Raw genomic sequence first — 18921 nt, forward strand, 5'->3', positions numbered from 1 at the left:
TAATGAGTTAAATTTCTGATGCTCATATTATTATTGCTTAGACAGCTCTTCCTTTCCAATCCTTTCCTGACATATCAGGCATGTGCCCTGAATCAGAAGCTAGAGAAGCAGTGTCAGAGGGAAGTTAGTGGTCACAGGCAGACAGATGATTGGTGTATGCTAATGTTAAGGGCCTGTGGCTCCCAAGGATTTATATCATGAGAGACTGTGAGTTAGGTTACAAAGAACCTTGCAACTTGGCGTCAATGAAGGGGAGATGGCATTTTGTTCTCAAATTTTGAGAGGAGTCTCGGCTTCTGCCCTTTCTGCGAGTTGTCTAATTATTTTTGATACTTTAATTGGTTATGATCCCTACTGGCCTATGTGCTTTCTGAGACTGTGTTATAAGAGAAACACCATGCATCGGGGCAGAGACTGACAACACACTTGGTTTTCCTGTAGATAGACAGTCTCTACCTGGAATAGAAAAGAAACTACACAATTATGGCTGCACATCCCCAAGTATGAGCTCTTAGATGTGGACAGATCATAGAGAGTCTGCTTGACAGGGCGAGGCAGGGTGAGAGGGGTCCAGGATGACTATGGGATATCCATTTAATGTTTGACTGTGGTAGGGGCAGACCACTGATCTCACTGTTCATCTTCAGTAAGGATGTGTAACCAAAGCAGAAAACTACATAGTGAAGGTAATGAGAAGATTGAATTTCAAACTTTTTGGGTAAAACAAAGTATACGAATTTCTTTTTCTTTTTTTTTTTTTTTTTTCAGAAGGGACATTTGTGTGTAGAATCACCCAAGAATAATATATTTACAACGTGAATGGCCTTGATTGTGTTAATAAAGCTATTATTCATACAGAAAACAAAAACTGTCCCATGTTGCAACAGTGCTTTGGAATGAGTCATACTGCGAGCTATATAAAGTATGAGAGGAGAATCAGGACCAGTACACAACTGTTCAGCAGGACGGATGGAGCCGAGCTGGTCTGGCCCTTCAGCATGCATACCACCCTGGACCAGGACCCATTGTTGGGCAGTGGGGTGATGCCTGCGACATTGCACATGATGTTGTAGACATCCACAGATCTGATTGGAGCAGCTCTGAAGTTAGACTTGAAATCTGAAAGGCAAAAACATAGGCACTCAGTAAAAGACAGTTGTCAACTCGAAGATGGAGAAATTCTGTTCAGTCTCTGGGAAAGTCAGCTTCATCAATGACTGTGCCTAAGTGACTATAAACGAGGAAGCATATGTGGAAAGTGAAGGAACACCTCTATGGAGTGCGGAGATGAGATTCTTCAAAGGACAAGTCAACAGGTAGACTTTCTTCGTGCTCAGCTTCCTATGCATCTGTTACAACAGAGCTCTCCTGCAGAGATGGGCCAACTTCAGCACTTCTGTTTCTTTAGAGCTCTGGGGATCTAGTATGGGCAGAGAACATAGGCTGTTTTCCCATGTTCCTTGAAAACATTGTGAACATCATTTAGATCTAGTCAGCCAAGGCTCATAGCTAGGGCACTGTCCAGAGCTCCTACAACAACTTGAAACTATCTCTTTCTTCCATAGGAAGACCTCCATGGCCCATGAAGCTGTATGATCTCCTGGCTATGGTAGCTCACCAGCAAAGGCAGGCTTGTTCTCAATGGATTTAGAGAATTAACTGAACAGTGATTAGGAGCCTTTCAGGGACTGATAAAATAATTTAGTCATAGGGAAAATGAGAAAATTGGTATTGGGAATTGAGATTTGGAGTTGAGATCCCAGGAAAGACTTCAAGTGATGGATGGGGGACAGGGCATTGTGTCTCTACCCACATCCTGTGCCAGCCTGGGGTATTAAACACAGGTGCATAAGGCATAGGGCTGGTTAGGCACAGTGCTATCCTCAAGGCTAGAAAGGTGGCCATCTGCCATCTGTATGCCTGTTACTTCTCTGTGAGACAATGAATATGTAGCCCTTTTCCTTTAGGATAGTGGTTCTCAACCTTCCTAATGCTGTTACCCTTTAATACAGTTCCTCACGTTTTCATGATTGTCCCAACCCCAACCGTGAAAGCATTTTCATCCCTATTCCATAACTGTCAATGTTGCTAGTTATGAATTGAAACGTGAAGCCTGATATTTCAGGTGGTCTTAGGTGACCCCTGTGAAAGGGTTGTCTGACCCTCAAAGGAGCCAGGACCCATAGGTTGAGAACCATTGTCTTAGACAATGACAATCTGAACACAACATATCCATTGTCTTAGACAATGACAATCTGAACACAACATATATTGGCAACTTTGCTTTTATCCTCCTCCCCAAATATCCTCCAAAATACCCCAAGCTACGTTAAGGTTGAATTCAGGGTTGAGTTTTAATCCAGAGTAAAGCATAGAGACTTGTGCTTTTAATTATCATCTATGATTTTTAAAGGGCAGACAGGGAACTTGAAAGGTACCGAGTCAGACCTCCTATCTCAGAAAACAATCATTTCATGTGTTTTCCTACAAACACAATAAGGTATTTCCTACAATAATTTAACAAGTCACAGACAATGTATGAGAAATACCTTTGGGGAGTTCAGTACTGACACTAGGCCTGTCTCTGGAATTCTAACTGTGGAAGAGAGTTAGAGACAGAAGCCCCCGTCACTAATGTCTCAAGGAATGGGTTTTGCTTACTCCAGAGAATAAAAGTTGAATTCAGCGAGAAGAGGTACCAGCACTTCAGGGAGAGGGTTTGGGAAACAGCACCTAAATCATACTGCCAGACACAGCAGCCATTATTACTCATAAATAAATAGATATAATAAGTGGCTGCAAGTAAAATTGGGGTTGAAAATATCTGCCTTATAAATGGCTTAGAGAGTGGTTGGGGATTTAGCTCAGTGGTAGAACGCTTGCCTGTCAAGTACAAGGCTCTGGGTTCAGTCCTCAGCTCCAGAAAAAAAAAATAGACAAAATAAATTTCTTAGAGAGCTCATGCTCTTTTGAGGAAGGGAGAATATGGGTCAGTATTGTTTCATAGCAAAACCAGAGAGGAAGAGGGGGGTGGGGGAAAGCATGGCTGCATGGGAAAATATAAAGGAGGTTGTTCTCAATGTCAAGGCAAATTATATAATTAGATGAGGATGGTGGTGACTCATTACCATCTGATGAACACACCACAGCCTAAGAGATTAATAGAAAGTCTGTCAGAGAATCACGTAAGCAACGCCCCGATCTCTTTGTGGCTTGCCGTGTGACCTGCCTATGAAGACCACACTGTCCACCACATGAGGCCACATCCTCATCCGGTATGGGAGGGTGGAGCATGGAATGTGTCCTTCTCTAACCAGTGGACATAGAGCTCTGACAAGAGTCCCAGAGTAGATGATCTTCCCTGAAACAAGATTGGAAGGTACAAAATTGTGTCCGATGACCATGAACAGGAAGGAGAGTTCAGATTTCTCTCTGACCTAGTTCACAGGTTTCTGCTCTAAACCCATGGAATTTCGAGCCCAAGTCAAAGAACTGCAGGTGTTTAGAACATTCCCGGGCAGGTGAACAGCATCTGGTTCGATGTGAAAGGTGGAAGTTCCACGAGCCCATGATTTTGAGCCTAGATCTAAGTTACTCGAATGGGCCTAAACATGGGCATTGTATTTGGGTCTTACACTGTATCTACTGAAATGGGAAGGCTCCAAAGGCTCATTCTATGCCCGGCTACCTTCAGCTACAGCTCTGAGAGAGGCTTGATGTCTTGTGATCACTCAGTGCCACCTGCTGCTGCCATATCATCCAAGGCAAGATTAGGTGGTTGGAATTAGAAACTGGGATTAAGCACAGAGAGGCTGTCTGCAGAGCTCTCTTCCTTTCTTCCTGCTGGGTCAGGCTTCCTGGCTTGGAAGGCTGGTGTCTAGGCAGCTGCAATGATTCCCAGCTTCCTCCCTAAGCAAGGAGCACGGGCTATGGATCGGGAGGGAGGCGCCTTTCCCCTCAAGTGCAGCTAGACAGCTATTAAAGGGCTCACTCTTGAATTTTCTTCTGAGTAAACAGTGTGTAAAGCCATTTAATCTTTCACGAGACTTGGAACCAGGGATGTGATGGCTTGTGGAAGGCTCTCGAGGGAACATTTCACAATTAGCCCAGTCCGTTTTCATCAGGGGTTGTCCTTCTGTCTGGAAAATAGTGAGGGCTTCCCATTTGAAGGGAACTAATGACAGAGGCTTCTGTTAATGGATAACACATCCCTAGTGAGTTTAACTCTAAGTTAGTGCAGCGCTGAGTATTTTGTTTAGAACTTTGGATGTGCAGCTGGACCGGCTCATGCTTTAAAACACACATGAGACTCTTGCTCATATCAGTCCAACAAACAACTGTTCGGCCTTCTGGACCTGACTTTCCTCTTCTGGGGAAGAAAGTGGTGGTGTTTTTGACTGAAAATTCTGATGATTAACATTATTCTATACGAAGGTCATGACCTCAATATATCTCCTTTCTGATCTACAACACACCTCAGCATAACCCTCAGCTCCATTCTTAATTCTTCTTGCATTGAAGCTCTGAAAGTCTTGGGTTTGGCCAACAGGGAGTGCTCCTAAGTTTTACTGGCCAATGGTAAAGTACCTGACACCCTCTGGTCTCTTGCACATGGGTCAGAAGACCAGCTAGTGTTCTTTAAACATTTGTTCTCACTGATTCCGAATCAGACTTTGGGATTTGAAAATCACTTGTGGGGTCACATGTGGAGAAGGATTCGAATCCATGTCTTTTCCAAGCTCAGCCTCTTAACAACTATTTCCTGGGAAACCAGGACAGGCACAGTAAGAGTGAGGTGACATCACTGGATGAGGAAAGTGGGGCTCACAGGTAGATCACTTAACACACAGTTAGAAATGGAAGTGTAGACGTTCATGAGCAGAAATCAACATGCAGAACTATGCCTTTGGAATGCTGATGTCATGGGGATTATATTTAATAAAGCCAAGGACAGCAATAGAAAGCATGTCTGTGACCTGGTCACCTGATGGCAGATAGCTATGAAAGTCCCCTCCCTTCTCCCTTGTCCCCTGATGCCCCCCCCCATAGTGTAATTCTAGCAATGTGCTCATTAGACTGGTCAGGACATTTTCCAACGTGCAGATTCATGGGGCCCTATTGATTAGGTTAAAGGACCAGAGAGACCCTCTTCATCTGCCTTTTATTCCAGACCTTTGGAACATAATCTGATCAAGGAAGGCTCTTCACATTTACTCTTATACAAATAATCTCTCGTCATCCTGGCTCGGTCTCAAAGTCAATTTCTAGGTCACTTCCGAGCCTGACCTTGAATACAACCCAGCTTCTAGTTGGATTTTAAATGGACCCCACAGGGGTAGGTATTCCAGACAAAGCAGGGCCGTTTACAATCGTGTCAGCCTGGAGACTCACAGCTGTCAGCAAACCGCTGTCTGATAAGCCTTTCTGGACATCAGATAGCTGCGGGAGTGGGGGTGGGGAAGGCTTCGATGAATTAAGTAAAAACTGAATCACAGACATGTGGAATGCATTTCCTTCACTGTACTCGGGACTTAAAATTTACAAGGAAAAGTATTCGGCCAGAGTTGCCAAACCAAAGAAGCATTTGCAGGGAAAACAGCAGAAGATATTTGATGGAGAACGGCTGGATTTGCTTAGCTTGGCTCATTAAGAGGGTCCGTAAAGAAAGGGCTCCAGCTCGTATGAGCGCGCGCGCTTGCGGCTAGCTCCCTATCAGATCTGCTTCCTTGGAAGGCTGCCTTGGAGTGGCCAGTCACCTCCTCGCCTACCAGGTCCGAAGGCCAGGAAGATGCCTCTCATGTCCATGAGCTCATTGTCATATCCGTGCCACCCGCGCTGCCAGCCTTCTCGCTTCCCGGTGCTGTTCATCCAAAATGGAAGCGTCTCGCGACTCTGAAATCAAGAAAGGCGATGATGTCACATTGCTCCCGGGACAGTTACAACCCCCCCTGGGCAGACTGACTGCAGTGTGGAGATTTCCTCATCAGTATCAATGACTGGGATCATCCAGCTTCAGCTGGACCACGTCCTACGTCAGGTGGCTCTGCCCCTTGGCAGCAGCCTCCTAAATTCCTGAATATCTCCGGTTAAGGGGGCATTTTCTTAACCTGAGATGAATTCTGTCCCGTGATGCGGCTAAGAACCACTGAGCGCAGCGTGTCAGCGATAGAGGAATGTTAGAACTTGTCTGTGGCATAAAAGCAGATTTGCTTTTTCTCCCAGGTTCCTGCCATAGAGCTCCTAAAACCCTCGGAATTTCCTGGATGACTAGAGGAACTTTGGTTATTCATAATGAGCCCATTTCTTCCGTACCACAGTCTGTGTAGAGATAGCCACTGGATTGAGGGACTAGATCGCTTTGGGATAGGGGGCGGTCACCTAAGTAGCGAACCTGATTAGGTTTCAGTGTTTGTTTCTGATTCCCAAACACAGGAAGGGAGAAGGTGCTGGCTCTGAAGCCCCATCATGAAACCAATACAATATCTTATCCCCACAAAATGACACCCAGGATTCAAGCCCCGCTGAGCATGGTTCAGAGACCTTCCATGGAGGACCAAAAATCTTCGTGCCCTTCAAGTCCGCACAAGATGGCTGTTCCCAAGTCCTTCTTAACACAACTGTAATCGCAAGGATAGCACTTCCCGGAGTCCTACGATTCATTCTAACGAGCCAAAGTCGGACAGGAGTGAGCGTTGGTGGGGAGCCTGGGGCAAAACCAGAGCCCCAAGAGGTCCACTTAGCCCCACCCCCACGGTCCCCCACTTCCACAGAACACACCATGCGATTCTTCCTGCCCCACTCTCAGGAGCAAAGCTCCACTCAATCTCTGTGGCTTCCTGCATTTAGACCTTTGAAGATGGCTCCCAGAATCCTCTTACCCAGGTCTCCGGCATCTTCATTTCCCTGGGCCTCTCTTCATCTGGGAAGGGCGTCAAGGCCACTGTTTTCCTGCCGTTTTATGGACAGAAAATCTCCCTAGGCTCCAGAGGCTCAGTCATGGTGAAAAGGGAGCTTAAAGCTCTTGTGGGTCCTGCAGAGCTTGCAGCCCATTGAACACAATGCTAGTCCCTTTGCTGCAGACAGATCGTGTGTTTTTGATGACTCGGCACTGCAAGTATTTCAGATGCAGTATCAGCTTTGGGGATCATTTATAGGGCCAGTCCTGATGTCTACAATCATCAGAATGTCCTACCGTAGACAGTTCTATCATTTATCATTTGCAAGTCAAATCACTATGGCACAGAAAGACATATAGCACTTTCTTGAATCCTAGAAGTCATTCTGATGAACTTAAGACAAATGGTGAGAATCCGATCCAAATCAGGCAAATCATGAGGGGAGGGGGTAGGGCTTGCACCTGGCAAGTGAGTGGATAAACAATAGGATGATCCTTTCCTTTATTATTCGTAATCAAAAGCACCATGGCACAGAGAGAAACTCTCAAGAGTTACGCAGCTATTAGGAGGCAGTGCCAGACCTGGAACTTGGGTTCATCTGTCAGTCATCATAGGAGTTCTACCAGCCCACAGCCGCAGTGTTCCTGGTGAGACTGGACCGTGAAGTGTCTTCTCATGGCCCTGGGTCTTCACCCACCATACTGGGTAGAGAGAGGTGAGTCTAGACTTGGATTGATGACGGAGCTGAAGTTCACTTTCTCCTCTCCAGTTCTCTGACCCCAGTTAGAAGTAACGTAACTTCTGAGCATCTCACTTCTCTTGTTGGATGTAGGGATGCTTGACACTGACCATGTGAAGTTTGGGAGGATGAGATGATTGTGTGTTAAGAACTCAGCACACAGTAGGTACTCAGTAAGTTGCTGGTCTGGTCACCAGATGCTACTAGCTGTGATGTGAGGCACTCTGGTTGTGAGGTTGAAGCCTTCTTGGCTTGTGTGGCTGTACACCCTCATCTGCTCTCACCCCATAAATTGCTCCTGGGCCTTTCTGCTGTCTAAAGACCACTTTTTCTTTGGCTCTCCTGTTTCCTGGCTTTCCATCATCCCTTGTCCCCCCTCCTCCAGCTGGAGCTTATATTTGTCCATGGACATACTTTATGAACTTACTGACTTTTCATACTGCTTTTTGGGGTTTCGTTTTTTAGCAGGCTGTGGTCAGGAACACAACACATTCCAACGGGGCTTCATCAGCTAATGTAATCTGTTGCTTTTTCCATTTTCTGTCTTCAAGGCAGGGATCTGGAAGCCCTAAGTGGGACGCTTCGATTTTTCTCATCACACTTGTGATGAGCCCTGTGGTGTGTCCCCCCACCCCAGGAATGAAGATAGACTGTTTAACTTAAAAACTACATTCTACAAGGCTACCATTTCTTATTGCACAAAGAAATACAACAATAATCTCAGACCTGGAGGTAACTAGGGGATTGTCAATCACAAATAAATCACCATTGTTTATTAAAGTGAAAAGTTGCCCCAAAGATGTGGAACCTCCCCACAAAGCTATATTTTACTGATATAAATGATAACAATGAACTGATTTGTGAGGAGGGAACTAATTCTTTAAAGGAAATGGGTGAACCAGGTGACATGTAAACACATCTTTAATTTCAAAACGATGACTTTTGGCATCTTCATATGGTACCCGCATCTGTTTCTCAAGGCACACATGTGGAACTCTGAGTAGGAAGGGTATGTCACAGCCCTCTGATTCCATACTGGGAAATTCTAGTTTTCGGGTTTGGGGGCTTTTGGTTGAAGAGTTGACCCTCTTTAGGCCCTTCCTATAGACTGTCACATAGTACTACCCCATGACATCCTGACAAGGTAACCAGCTGCTTTACATCTGGCCAAAGTGGAGAAATGAGAATGTGTGCACTCATGTATGTGTGCATGTGTGTGTATGTGTGCATGTGTGAGCACACACTCACCTGGCTGCGGGAGAGGAAGCAACAATTAGGAGACTACGACAAGAAGCCAGAAGCAGACTAACAAAACCACTACAAGTATAAATTTTTCTCCTCAAGTTATTAAAAACAAAATTATATAGGGAGAAGGATGCTATAAAGATTAAATTAACATAAATCAAATGTGGAACCCACTCAAGGTGCATTAGAACTCTAATAAGCAAATCAGCACATTATCTTTTCCTAGGCTGGTGCACAGGTACCTTCCTCTTCCTGAGGACAGAGGGAAACAAGAGTCACATAGTGTCACCTCCAACTGAAGAAGAGAAAAAATAACGTCCAAGTCCCACAAGGCACTGGTGAAAAAAACACCTGTGATCTGACAGCAGTTTGACACTCTTGGACCTATGCTAGGTTTGAGACGGAGTAACCATGTAACAATTCTGTGACAATTGAGTCCAAATCAAAGCATTTCTTCCTAGAGAAAAGAGAGGAGCTGGTAAGACTCAAGAAGCTACCCACCATACAAGGCTAAGAAGCTAAGAGAGTTAGAAGATTTCCTCCCCCACTCACTCACACACATACACACACACACACACACACACACACACACACACACACCCTCTGTAAGGTTGGTTGTAGAAGCAGGTGATGGATTCCTGGCCAGAGGAGATAGTTGGTGGGGCCCAACTGTTTGCGGGTGGTCCATGGAGCTCCAGGGCTACTGTGAGTCCTAACTCAAACCGGGGTGGGCTTTTCAGGCATGCAGCTGCCTTGAGTCCCTTGTGCGTGATCAATGTTCACCATCAGCACCACCAATAAACAGGATAGTTCAAGCAATTATTGCTTTGGTCTGTTATTAGTGCCCTGTCTGAGATGAAGAGGCATTTTCTTTTTTCTTTTTGTATCTGAGGAAAAGTTACTGTGGTGGTGTGAAGATGTTTGGCCCAGGGAGTGGTACTATTTGGAGGTTTGGCCCTGTTGGAGTAGGTGTGTCATTGTGGGTGTGAGTGTAATAGTTCTAGTTGTCTGGAAGACAGTCTTCTGTTTGCCTTTGGATGAAGATGTAGAACTTTCAGCTTTTCCATCCCCACATCTGCCTGGACTCTGCCATGCTCCTGCCATGATCTTAATGAACTGAACCTCTGAACCTGTAAGCCAGCCCCAATTAAATGCTGTTCTTCATAAGTGTTGCCTTGGTCATGGTATCTGTTCTCAGCAGTAAAACCCTAACTAAGACAGTCACACAGCACCCTTCCCTTAACTTTTATACCATTGCTTTTTTAAAGTGTTAATCAGATCCCATCGTAGATCCCAGGAGTCCCTGGAGAGCAGCAGCCCCAAACTTAGGTATGTGTGCACCATACCCCAATCGCAAGAGATGTTCTAACAGTTACTGTTCCTATCTTTTCAAACAGGGCTTAATTGATCAGCCTTGGTCCCCTGATCTGACTTTGAAGAGTCTTCTGCCACAGAGCTTGATCCTTGACACAGAAAAATGCCCAACAAACTCTTTCTTGAGTTGTTTTGAAAGGGAGAAGAGGGGGGGGCAGTGGTGTGGAAGCAGGGGGAGGGGCATGCACTTCCAGGCAGCTTCCACACACCACACCAGTTACTGTGGAGAGCAAGCTGCTTCCAGCATCATAGTCCGACCTTCTGGAGCTCAGTTAGTTGGGGCTGGACAGAACCAGTACAGCTGCCATAACCACTCAGAAGCCCGGGTTGTCTTAATTTCCCAAAATATTTTGGAGCTCTACCTAACTTCTCTTCAGCCGCAGGCTTTAGAGTTGAGCCTGGCAGGTCGCACCCTTCGCAAACAACTCTTTGATCTGCGGATATTGACCTCCTATAGGTACCTGAGCCTCTGCATGCCCCACTCATTCGAACTGACCCAGGGATTCAGATGATCAGCACGAAGCATCCTGCTCTCCCTGCCTTTCTTAGGATCTTGCCCCCATTTTGCCTCCCCCCCCCCCAGCCTAGTAGATGCTTCCGGGACAAGGCACAGAAATCAGCCCTTGAGAGTTGGGTGGGGAACTGGGTGATCTGACATGTCCTGCTTAATGTGTGGCTAGGTAAAACTAGAATTGCCACTCGGAGTTCCAGCTCACCTTTCCCTGTTGAAATCTTCCCTAGGGCTATTTTAGAATTAGTGGACACTGAAGGCTTGGCTTGGCCCTTCTGTCCTTGATAACTGTTAAGAAACCTATAAGGTGCAGTGCTGAGACTCTGCTGTACAGAAGTACATCCCTCCCCGGGGAAAGACAGAGGTCACCAAACCTGGTCTCTAGGAGCCTCTGATCCAGACCAGAGAGTCCAGAAGCAGGCCAATGTGGTGCCCAGCTGAATGATGTAAGGACAGTCCCCAGTGAAGACAGGACCAGCTGAGTGTATCAAGGGAGAGGGGGCTTCAGCTGGGATTTGAAGCCCAGGAAGGGACTTGGACAGAGGTAGGAAAGCCTTTGAACTAAGCATAAGAAAGCAAATGATGGCTATTCACAGTCATGCTAAAACATGTGTGGTGGCCCTGTATGGTTTAATCCTCATAAATTTATTTACTTACAGAACCTGAGAACTTCAGAATTGTATGAGATGAAAGACTAGACAAATAAAGAAGTTGGTTCTTTGCTGTCACCTGGGAGGTCTCGAAGCAGTGACATCAGCGATGTCTTTACCTGCTCTCATCTGCTTACAGGCACTTGTAAACTCTGAACAATATGACATAGTCACACTTTAGTTCCTGGAAGGAATGGTGTAAGAAGGGGGCTCTTGGAACCCCTTTTCTGTACCTGTACCTGTACCTGTACCTGTACCAGTACCTGTACCTGTACCTGTACCTGTACCTGTACCTGTACCTGTATCTGTATCTGTATTTGTACCTGTATCTGTATTTGTACCTGTATCTGCATCTCTACCTCTATCCATATCTCCATCTGTATCTCCATCTGTATCTCTATGTCTGTCTGTCTGTCTGTCTATCTATCTATCTATCTATCTATCTATCTATCTATCCACTAAAAGATTTTCTAGCTAGCTCAGGCTGGCCTGGAGCTTACATCTTCCTTCCTCTGCTTTAGTCTTAGCGCCTCTGCACACAGCATGTAAACCTGACTGGCCTCTGCCTTCTGTTGCCAAGAGTTTTCAACAGAGATCTGCCTCATTTTCAGTTCATGGTGACCACACAGGCATGTCTCAGTCTTGCTGAATAACTGAAGTTCATGCCACAGAGTCCCCCGATTTCATGCTTTTTGGTCATCCACACACTTGCCCAAATGCCTATGTCCAGCGACAAGAAACCAGCTCTCTCCAGCATACTATTTACTAGTTTAGAGTCCTAAGCATAACTGGCTTCAAGGACTTCTTACTTCTCCCACCTTGCAGTCTGATCTAAGTACAACTCACCTTGGAGCTCGTGTCTGAAGCAGTGTTCTCTTCCGGAACAGACTGTACTCTCAGTCCATCCATAGGTTACCCTGGAAGGTAGGACATTCAAAAGTATCCTGTGTGAGTTCAAGAGCCTGCTGAGCTTAAAGCCCAGCAGGGTGTGGAGGAAGACACTCAGGCCTGAGGCAAACTTAGGGATCAGCACCAAAACAAAAGATGATCTCTGCTGTAAAGACCAGCTGGTGATTTGGGGGCCTGGATCCACACAGCTCCGTTTTCTAAATAGTTCTCTCATGGGTGAGAGCAACAGTGGGCTCCCCTGGCTTTCCACTGGGCAGCAGCTTTAGATCATGGTAATTGTTCTGATCTCAGCTGAACAGGTTATGTGGAAGCTTGAACAACTGAGTTAAGGCTTATTTATTACAATACACAATATCAGCAGCCGTGAAGTCTAAATATCAACTCTGGATTTGTGTCTAAAGCTCGTGTTCACCTAGAAAGAACCTCCAGCCTTTTGATTTTTTCTAAACAAGGAAGCAAAACACACCCACGAGAATAGATCTCAATGGTTGTTATGTACCTGTGGACTGTGGATAGAATTTGAAGAATTAGTGGAGTGTTATGTATTTCATAATTACCTCTGCTATGAACCACCCTTCATCAGCCACCAGGGTCAAAGGAGAGACAAATTTCCCTTTCTTGTAATAGAACCTGTTGGGTATTGCTTCTTTCTCATACACGGTCATGTGTTCCACTGTTTGGAGTTTGTGATATATCTGCAAAGAAAGCCAAGAATGAGTTGTCTGAACACTCATTGAGTACATGTTATATCTGTGAGATGAGTGTATGTATATATATATATATATATATATATATATATATATGTATGTATAAATAGTGTGTGTGTTTTTAATATATATATATATATATATATATATATATATATGAGCTGCATTAAAATATGATAGGATCCTACTGTGTATCCCTGGCTGGTCTAGAACTTACTATATAGATCAGGCTGGCCCTGAATTCACAGAGCTTAACCTGTGTCTGCCTCTCCACACCTGGCTATGGGAGACTTTTGTGTAGCTCACAAAGCAAGCTGGCTTTATCCAGAAAGATTAAAGATCCATATGTTCTCTGACATAAGAGACAAACCCCTAAGCAATACAATGAAAATCTCTCGAGTGTGCACCTGTAGATGTGTGTGCAGAATATCCCAGACTTACAGCAGAAGAGACGCAGCAAAGAGATAACAATGGAAGAGATAAAGAAGTACTAGTATGGTTCTGGGGCAAGACTCTAGCAAGCAGTAAAGATACACAAAATTCAGATCATCAAAGATGCACGGGAGACCCATGGGGACCTCAGTGTGAGCAAAACCAATGTTAAGTAGGAAACACCAGAGAGATTCTTATCAAATAATCACACAACCAGGTGAGAAATGGTTACTTTTTAGTGACTTTTCTGAGGGGGCTAGAAAGCTCATGAGAAATTTTAGGAGACCATAGGTCAAACCAGCATTCTGCTTCTATCAGATACGAGGCGTTCATTGCAGCTCTATCCTCCATGGTTTGCAAGCTTTCAAATAATTCTTTTATACATAGTCAGTGACTAGTGAACACATTATAAAAGCTATTTTTCAAGATTCCATGCACTAAAGTTAAGTGGCAGTTACGAAAGTGACTTGACTGATGTTAAATGCCACCAAAATCAGAAAAGATATGGCTCCTTCACTTGACTTTGAGATTTTCTGCCCTGACATGACTCTTAAAAGCACTAGGAATTAATTACTATCCACATTGCTAATTTCACAACGAGGTCGAGAAGCCAATACACACTCCTGATACTTAGCAGAAACTTAAATATTTGTGGCTAAAATTAAAGTCAGCCTGCTGGCATTGGCTTGCTGGCCTTGAGCCAAATCAGACATGTATTCCTTAATATAAATGAACATAAAATTGTGTTTTAATCTTCATTTCTAATTTTATTAGATGTTTTATTCACTCACATCTTTAAAATAGACTTCAGGCTGCTGAGTAGAGAGTTATTGATCGCTCCATGAATTAATTTTCCATTTTTGATTAAAATGATGTATGCAGAGTGCAGAACTATTTTGGGCGAGTGAAAAAAAAATCTGCTGACATACAACAGGTCTTGAAGACTGTTGTGTCCATCACATGACACAACTGTCACCAAATACAGCCCCCTCTTTTGGACCATTACCAACTGCTAGTGACTCCTGACAATGCTATGCACGCATATCCTGCTGGAAGACACTCGTCCCAGCTCGTGAGTGTTGATACCCTAGCATTCTGGAGGTGTCACATGCCTAAGTGCCAAATTGGGGACAAAGATAACCTTCCTTGCCAGGAAGACAGAGCTGCTTCCCAAGAACCTGACAGCATTGTAATCTATTCTTTCGTTTTCATATTTAGGGAGTTGGTGGGATGCCATGTAAACTTCATTCCTGCTTATGGAGCTCAAGGGGGAAAAGTGACATTTCCCTAGTGAGCAGGGAAAGGCAGAGAGCAATAGGATTGTTGACCACAGGCATCAAATGAGGGCCAGCAGGGTGGTGGAGGAGACTGCCTATGGCACCAAGACTGGCTTCCACTAGGACCCTCTGGCTGATGACAACTCTTCATAGGCAACTGTTCTGGTGGCAAAAGAATGAAGGAAGGAAATAGCCCCCCAATTCCTCCTGGATCTCCCGTGGCTGGAATTGTCCCCTAGAAAGACAGGTGTTTTCTGGCCCATGTCATCTCCCCTGGGAGTGGACAGAAGCAACTTCCATGTACTGGGAGGTGATGAAGTAATATGAGCACTAAATTGTCATCCAAGAGTGTCACCTTTCCCTCCGTACTCTTGCCATCCACGGAAAGCCCTGATTACTATTTTTTGAGAGTGTAGATACAGGGTCCTGAGTTCCTGAAAGGGGATTTTGTTCCTTATCTTCACACTCTGAGAACTTAACCATACCCTCTCAGGATCATTCTCGTTTGCTGGTGATATTCATGGGTGGCACATACAGTCTTCGCTGTGATCTCAGCCTGTGTCTGTACTGGCCTCACTGATATATTCACTGCAGAAGGCAGAGGGGCCAAACTTGGCATTTCCCTGTACACAGCTGATGACCAAGCTGGGATCAGAACCTATAAGAGGCGTGGCCGAGACGTCAGGAGCTGACCCCTGCATCTCTAATCACCTTTAGCTATCTTTGTATGACCAGCCTACTGGGGAACAGGAATCAGGGGCAGATAGGAGTCGCAGCATCATTCTAGAGAGTCTCATTAAATTATCATTAAGTCTAATGCAGGTTTACGCTGTTATGGAGTAAAACAGAAAATGAATGATTTTACAGAAGTCACTTGGTAAGTAAGTAGCAAGCTCCATCCCCTGACTCCAAAGTCCGTGCCCCATAGTTGATTATGAAAATTCCAGGAAGGAGACAAAGCACAAAGTAAAGGCCAGTGGGCCCACCTCCCCTCCTGGCCACCATGTTGTGTCTTGCCTCAGAGTGTTTTCCTGGGGCTGGCCACAGGCTCACAACGGGCCCTCGGTCCTTCACTTGCTGCAGGTCATCTAGGCTGATGTACTTGCTCAGCTCAATCACTTTATCCGACCAGAAGATGTCAGTCATCCCATGGTCTGAGAAAAGGATGACGTTAAGGTCATCACTCAGGCCTCGTTCCTGTAGGGTGGATACAGGCAGTTATCACAGTGGTAAAATTTCACACAGAAATTCTTGCAAAGAGGTGGTTTTAAACTAGGTTAAAGGACAAGGGAGACTTAAAATTAGAACCATATTTGACCCATATGTCCAGTCTAAGCTGATCAATAGACTTCCTAACATTCCTAAGAAGCTGCAGCTCTCTGGCCCAGCCAGGTAATACAGATCTAGACCAGCAAAACCTCACTGGTCACACATGGACCAAGAAGTCAGTTGGTGCCTATGAAAAGTACTCTATGAGGAAAGAAGAGTCTCACATTGGCCTAGTAAAGAAGTCACTGAAGGAACCTTGAAGGGACTGGCAGTCATCAGAGAAGATGGGAGAAGACACCAGGTCACCTGAATCCACCGAGTCATATACTTCAGGACAGTGTCCACAGCCTTGAGGGCATCTTTTCTCTGAGGTGATGAGGGGCCGTAATGGTGGCCTTCCACATCAATACGCTCGTGGTATATGGCTGCTAGATCCGCTCGGCCACTCCTGGAGAGGGGAGAATGAGAGAGCCACAGTTGAGGGAGAGCTCTGTCAGCTTGCTCCCTCAGGACCCACTCACCCTCTATGAAGGTGTGAGAGCCCTCAAACTCTGCCCAGTGGACCAGTCAAAACCCCATTTCCATGTAAATTAGGGGCACTGAAACCAAACTGGTCCTGAGCAGCTTGTCAACGAGATTTTGGAAGGTGTATTTGTGGGTAACTCCTTCTTCTGGCTGATACTGTATTGACTTTCATGTTCACAAAAGTTGAAATATGTAAGTAGGTCCACAGCACAGTCCTTAGAAATCCCATCTCCTGGTCTGCTGAAAGTGAGAAGTCGAGAAACCAGATACAACGCTTCATATAACTACTGAAACTTTTTTTGAGGGACTTTAAAGGAGTCCTAACCAAATGCTAGACCATGTGTCTGACTGTCAAGAATGAAAACAGTGTCACCGCAGAAACTTTGTTAGCTATACATAGATTAATCCTTAGGCTATGACACCAGCAGACACATTCCAGCCATGGGTTCTATGGAGACCTGTGATGGGCTAGCTCCCATGCAGACGTAGAGCGAATCCTAAAAGTAACTGTCAAAAGTCTTCCGGAATTTTGACGGCGAAAATTCAAACTGTTTAACACCCAATGCCGGGGTAAGAATGACCACAGAAATATGAAGTGTGGCGTTTCACTTATGGGGAGAGGGAAGAGATCCCAGAGGATATTCCCTCCCTCCTTCACACTGCACTTTCCCCATGACTTCCTCTGCCTAAGCTCTGGCTTAGCCTATCCTCCAATCAGACATCCAAAATAGATCAGAAAGATGATGGTTGTCATGACGATGGTTATGAGAGCATCCAGATGAGCCAACGGCCAAGAAATGAAAGATGGTTTTCTCTGCTTGGACCCGTGTAAGAGGTTGCACTCTTGCCAAACTGCCTTATTTCTCTTGAAAAACTCTACTTTAAGCACATCTGTGTACAACACATGGACACAGACAGATAGACGCATAGACACATATACATACACCGTCTTTCCCCTTGATATGGTCTTGCCAGCATGAAAAATGGGAGAGTGTAATCTCTGCGCTGGCAGGGCCTTGTGTCTTGCTATTCTCCAGGAGAGAAACATGCTCACAATGCTCAAAGCTCTTAGTTTCCTTGGTCCAAGTCACACAGTAGCCATTCCTTGTTCAGATGTGTGGCAGGTGTTGCCTCCTCCAGGAAGCTTCCTCTGGTGTCTTGAGGTTAGGTCAGGTGACCCTGCCGTGTGCTGCCATGACTACATGTTCATTTCTAGGCCTTTTAGGTGTACCTTCTCTCTCTCTAGATTATGAGATACGTTCACATCAGGAACGATTATTCATTCTTTGTGGTATCTCAGCTCAAGCTTAGCATGGTAAGAGTCATCAGCAGTCAGCTAAGTGTATTGAAGCAAGTGCCCACTAAATGAGCTATTGACTATGGCCGTTGACTATGTTGCTACACAACCACCCCCATCACCACCACCCCCATCACCACCACCACCATCACCACTCTCACCACCATCACCACCATTACCATCACCACCATAACCACCATCACCACCACCACCACCACCATCACCACCACCACCACCATCACCACCTCTACCACCACCAGCACCATCACCACCAGCACCACCACCACCACCACCACCATCACCACCATTACCATCATCACCACCACCACCATCACCACCACCACCACCACTACTATTATCACTATCACACCACCACCATTATCACTATCACACTACCACCACCACCATCATCATCATCATCATCATCGACAGGACTTCATGTATTTCAGGCTGGCTTTGAATCATATAGAAATAGATAACTTTGAACTTTTGATCCTCCTGCCTCCAGTTCTCCCAAGTCCTGAGATTTCAGCTGTTCATCTGAATTTATATGGTTTTGGGTATCAAACTTGGGGCTACATGCATGCTGGATATGTTCCAGAATTCAAGAGATGCTTAAACACTTGCCAGTATCACAAGATGAAGCCAGGATTTAAGCCCATGTCCCTAGAACACGACTACTGTTGTTGATAAGAGTCAACTCAACAGCCCATGACAAAGGGCTGTTGCAGCCCAAGTGACCTTTGGAAATCTTTGATCTGCTATACGACTCCCACTAACTCCCAGAAGCTGGCTGAAAGAAAGGGCACTTGGGTACACCCTCTTTGTCACCTAGACACTCTGTGTCTATGGGTTGACTGTTCCCAGGCCTGGAGCTTTAGGGACAAGTTTTCTCACACAGGAGCACTTACAGATTTGTGCATGAAGAAATAGACTTCAGAGGGTTCTAGAAGTTACTCACTCCCTGGCAGATCTCTGAGACAGAGCTGGAACTTGGAAATGTAAGCTGGGTCTTTGAATGTCCATCTAATCCATCTTCTGAACTAAGGAAGAGACTCCAGAGTAGTTGCGGCCTGATACCCTCCATCTT

The 18921-nt window shown here is 45.3% G+C and overlaps 1 protein-coding gene across 1 annotated transcript in view; it reads right to left on the reverse strand.

The window, feature by feature from the left end:
* Positions 1-913: 913 nt before the first annotated feature.
* ENPP6 (ectonucleotide pyrophosphatase/phosphodiesterase 6) overlaps positions 914-18921 on the reverse strand; it is a gene marked incomplete at both ends in the record, with an annotated part of 88691 nt that continues 70683 nt past the window's right edge. Inside the window, 5 exons of the mRNA XM_080928617.1 lie at positions 914-1119; positions 5769-5892; positions 12882-13019; positions 15758-15937; positions 16316-16457. Of these exons, the coding sequence (XP_080784743.1) occupies positions 914-1119; positions 5769-5892; positions 12882-13019; positions 15758-15937; positions 16316-16457 (790 nt within the window). The remainder of the gene's footprint in view (positions 1120-5768; positions 5893-12881; positions 13020-15757; positions 15938-16315; positions 16458-18921) is intronic.

The sequence above is a fragment of the Micromys minutus genome, assembly GCF_963924665.1.
Source record: "Micromys minutus genome assembly, chromosome: 14".
Taxonomy (NCBI): domain Eukaryota; kingdom Metazoa; phylum Chordata; class Mammalia; order Rodentia; family Muridae; genus Micromys; species Micromys minutus.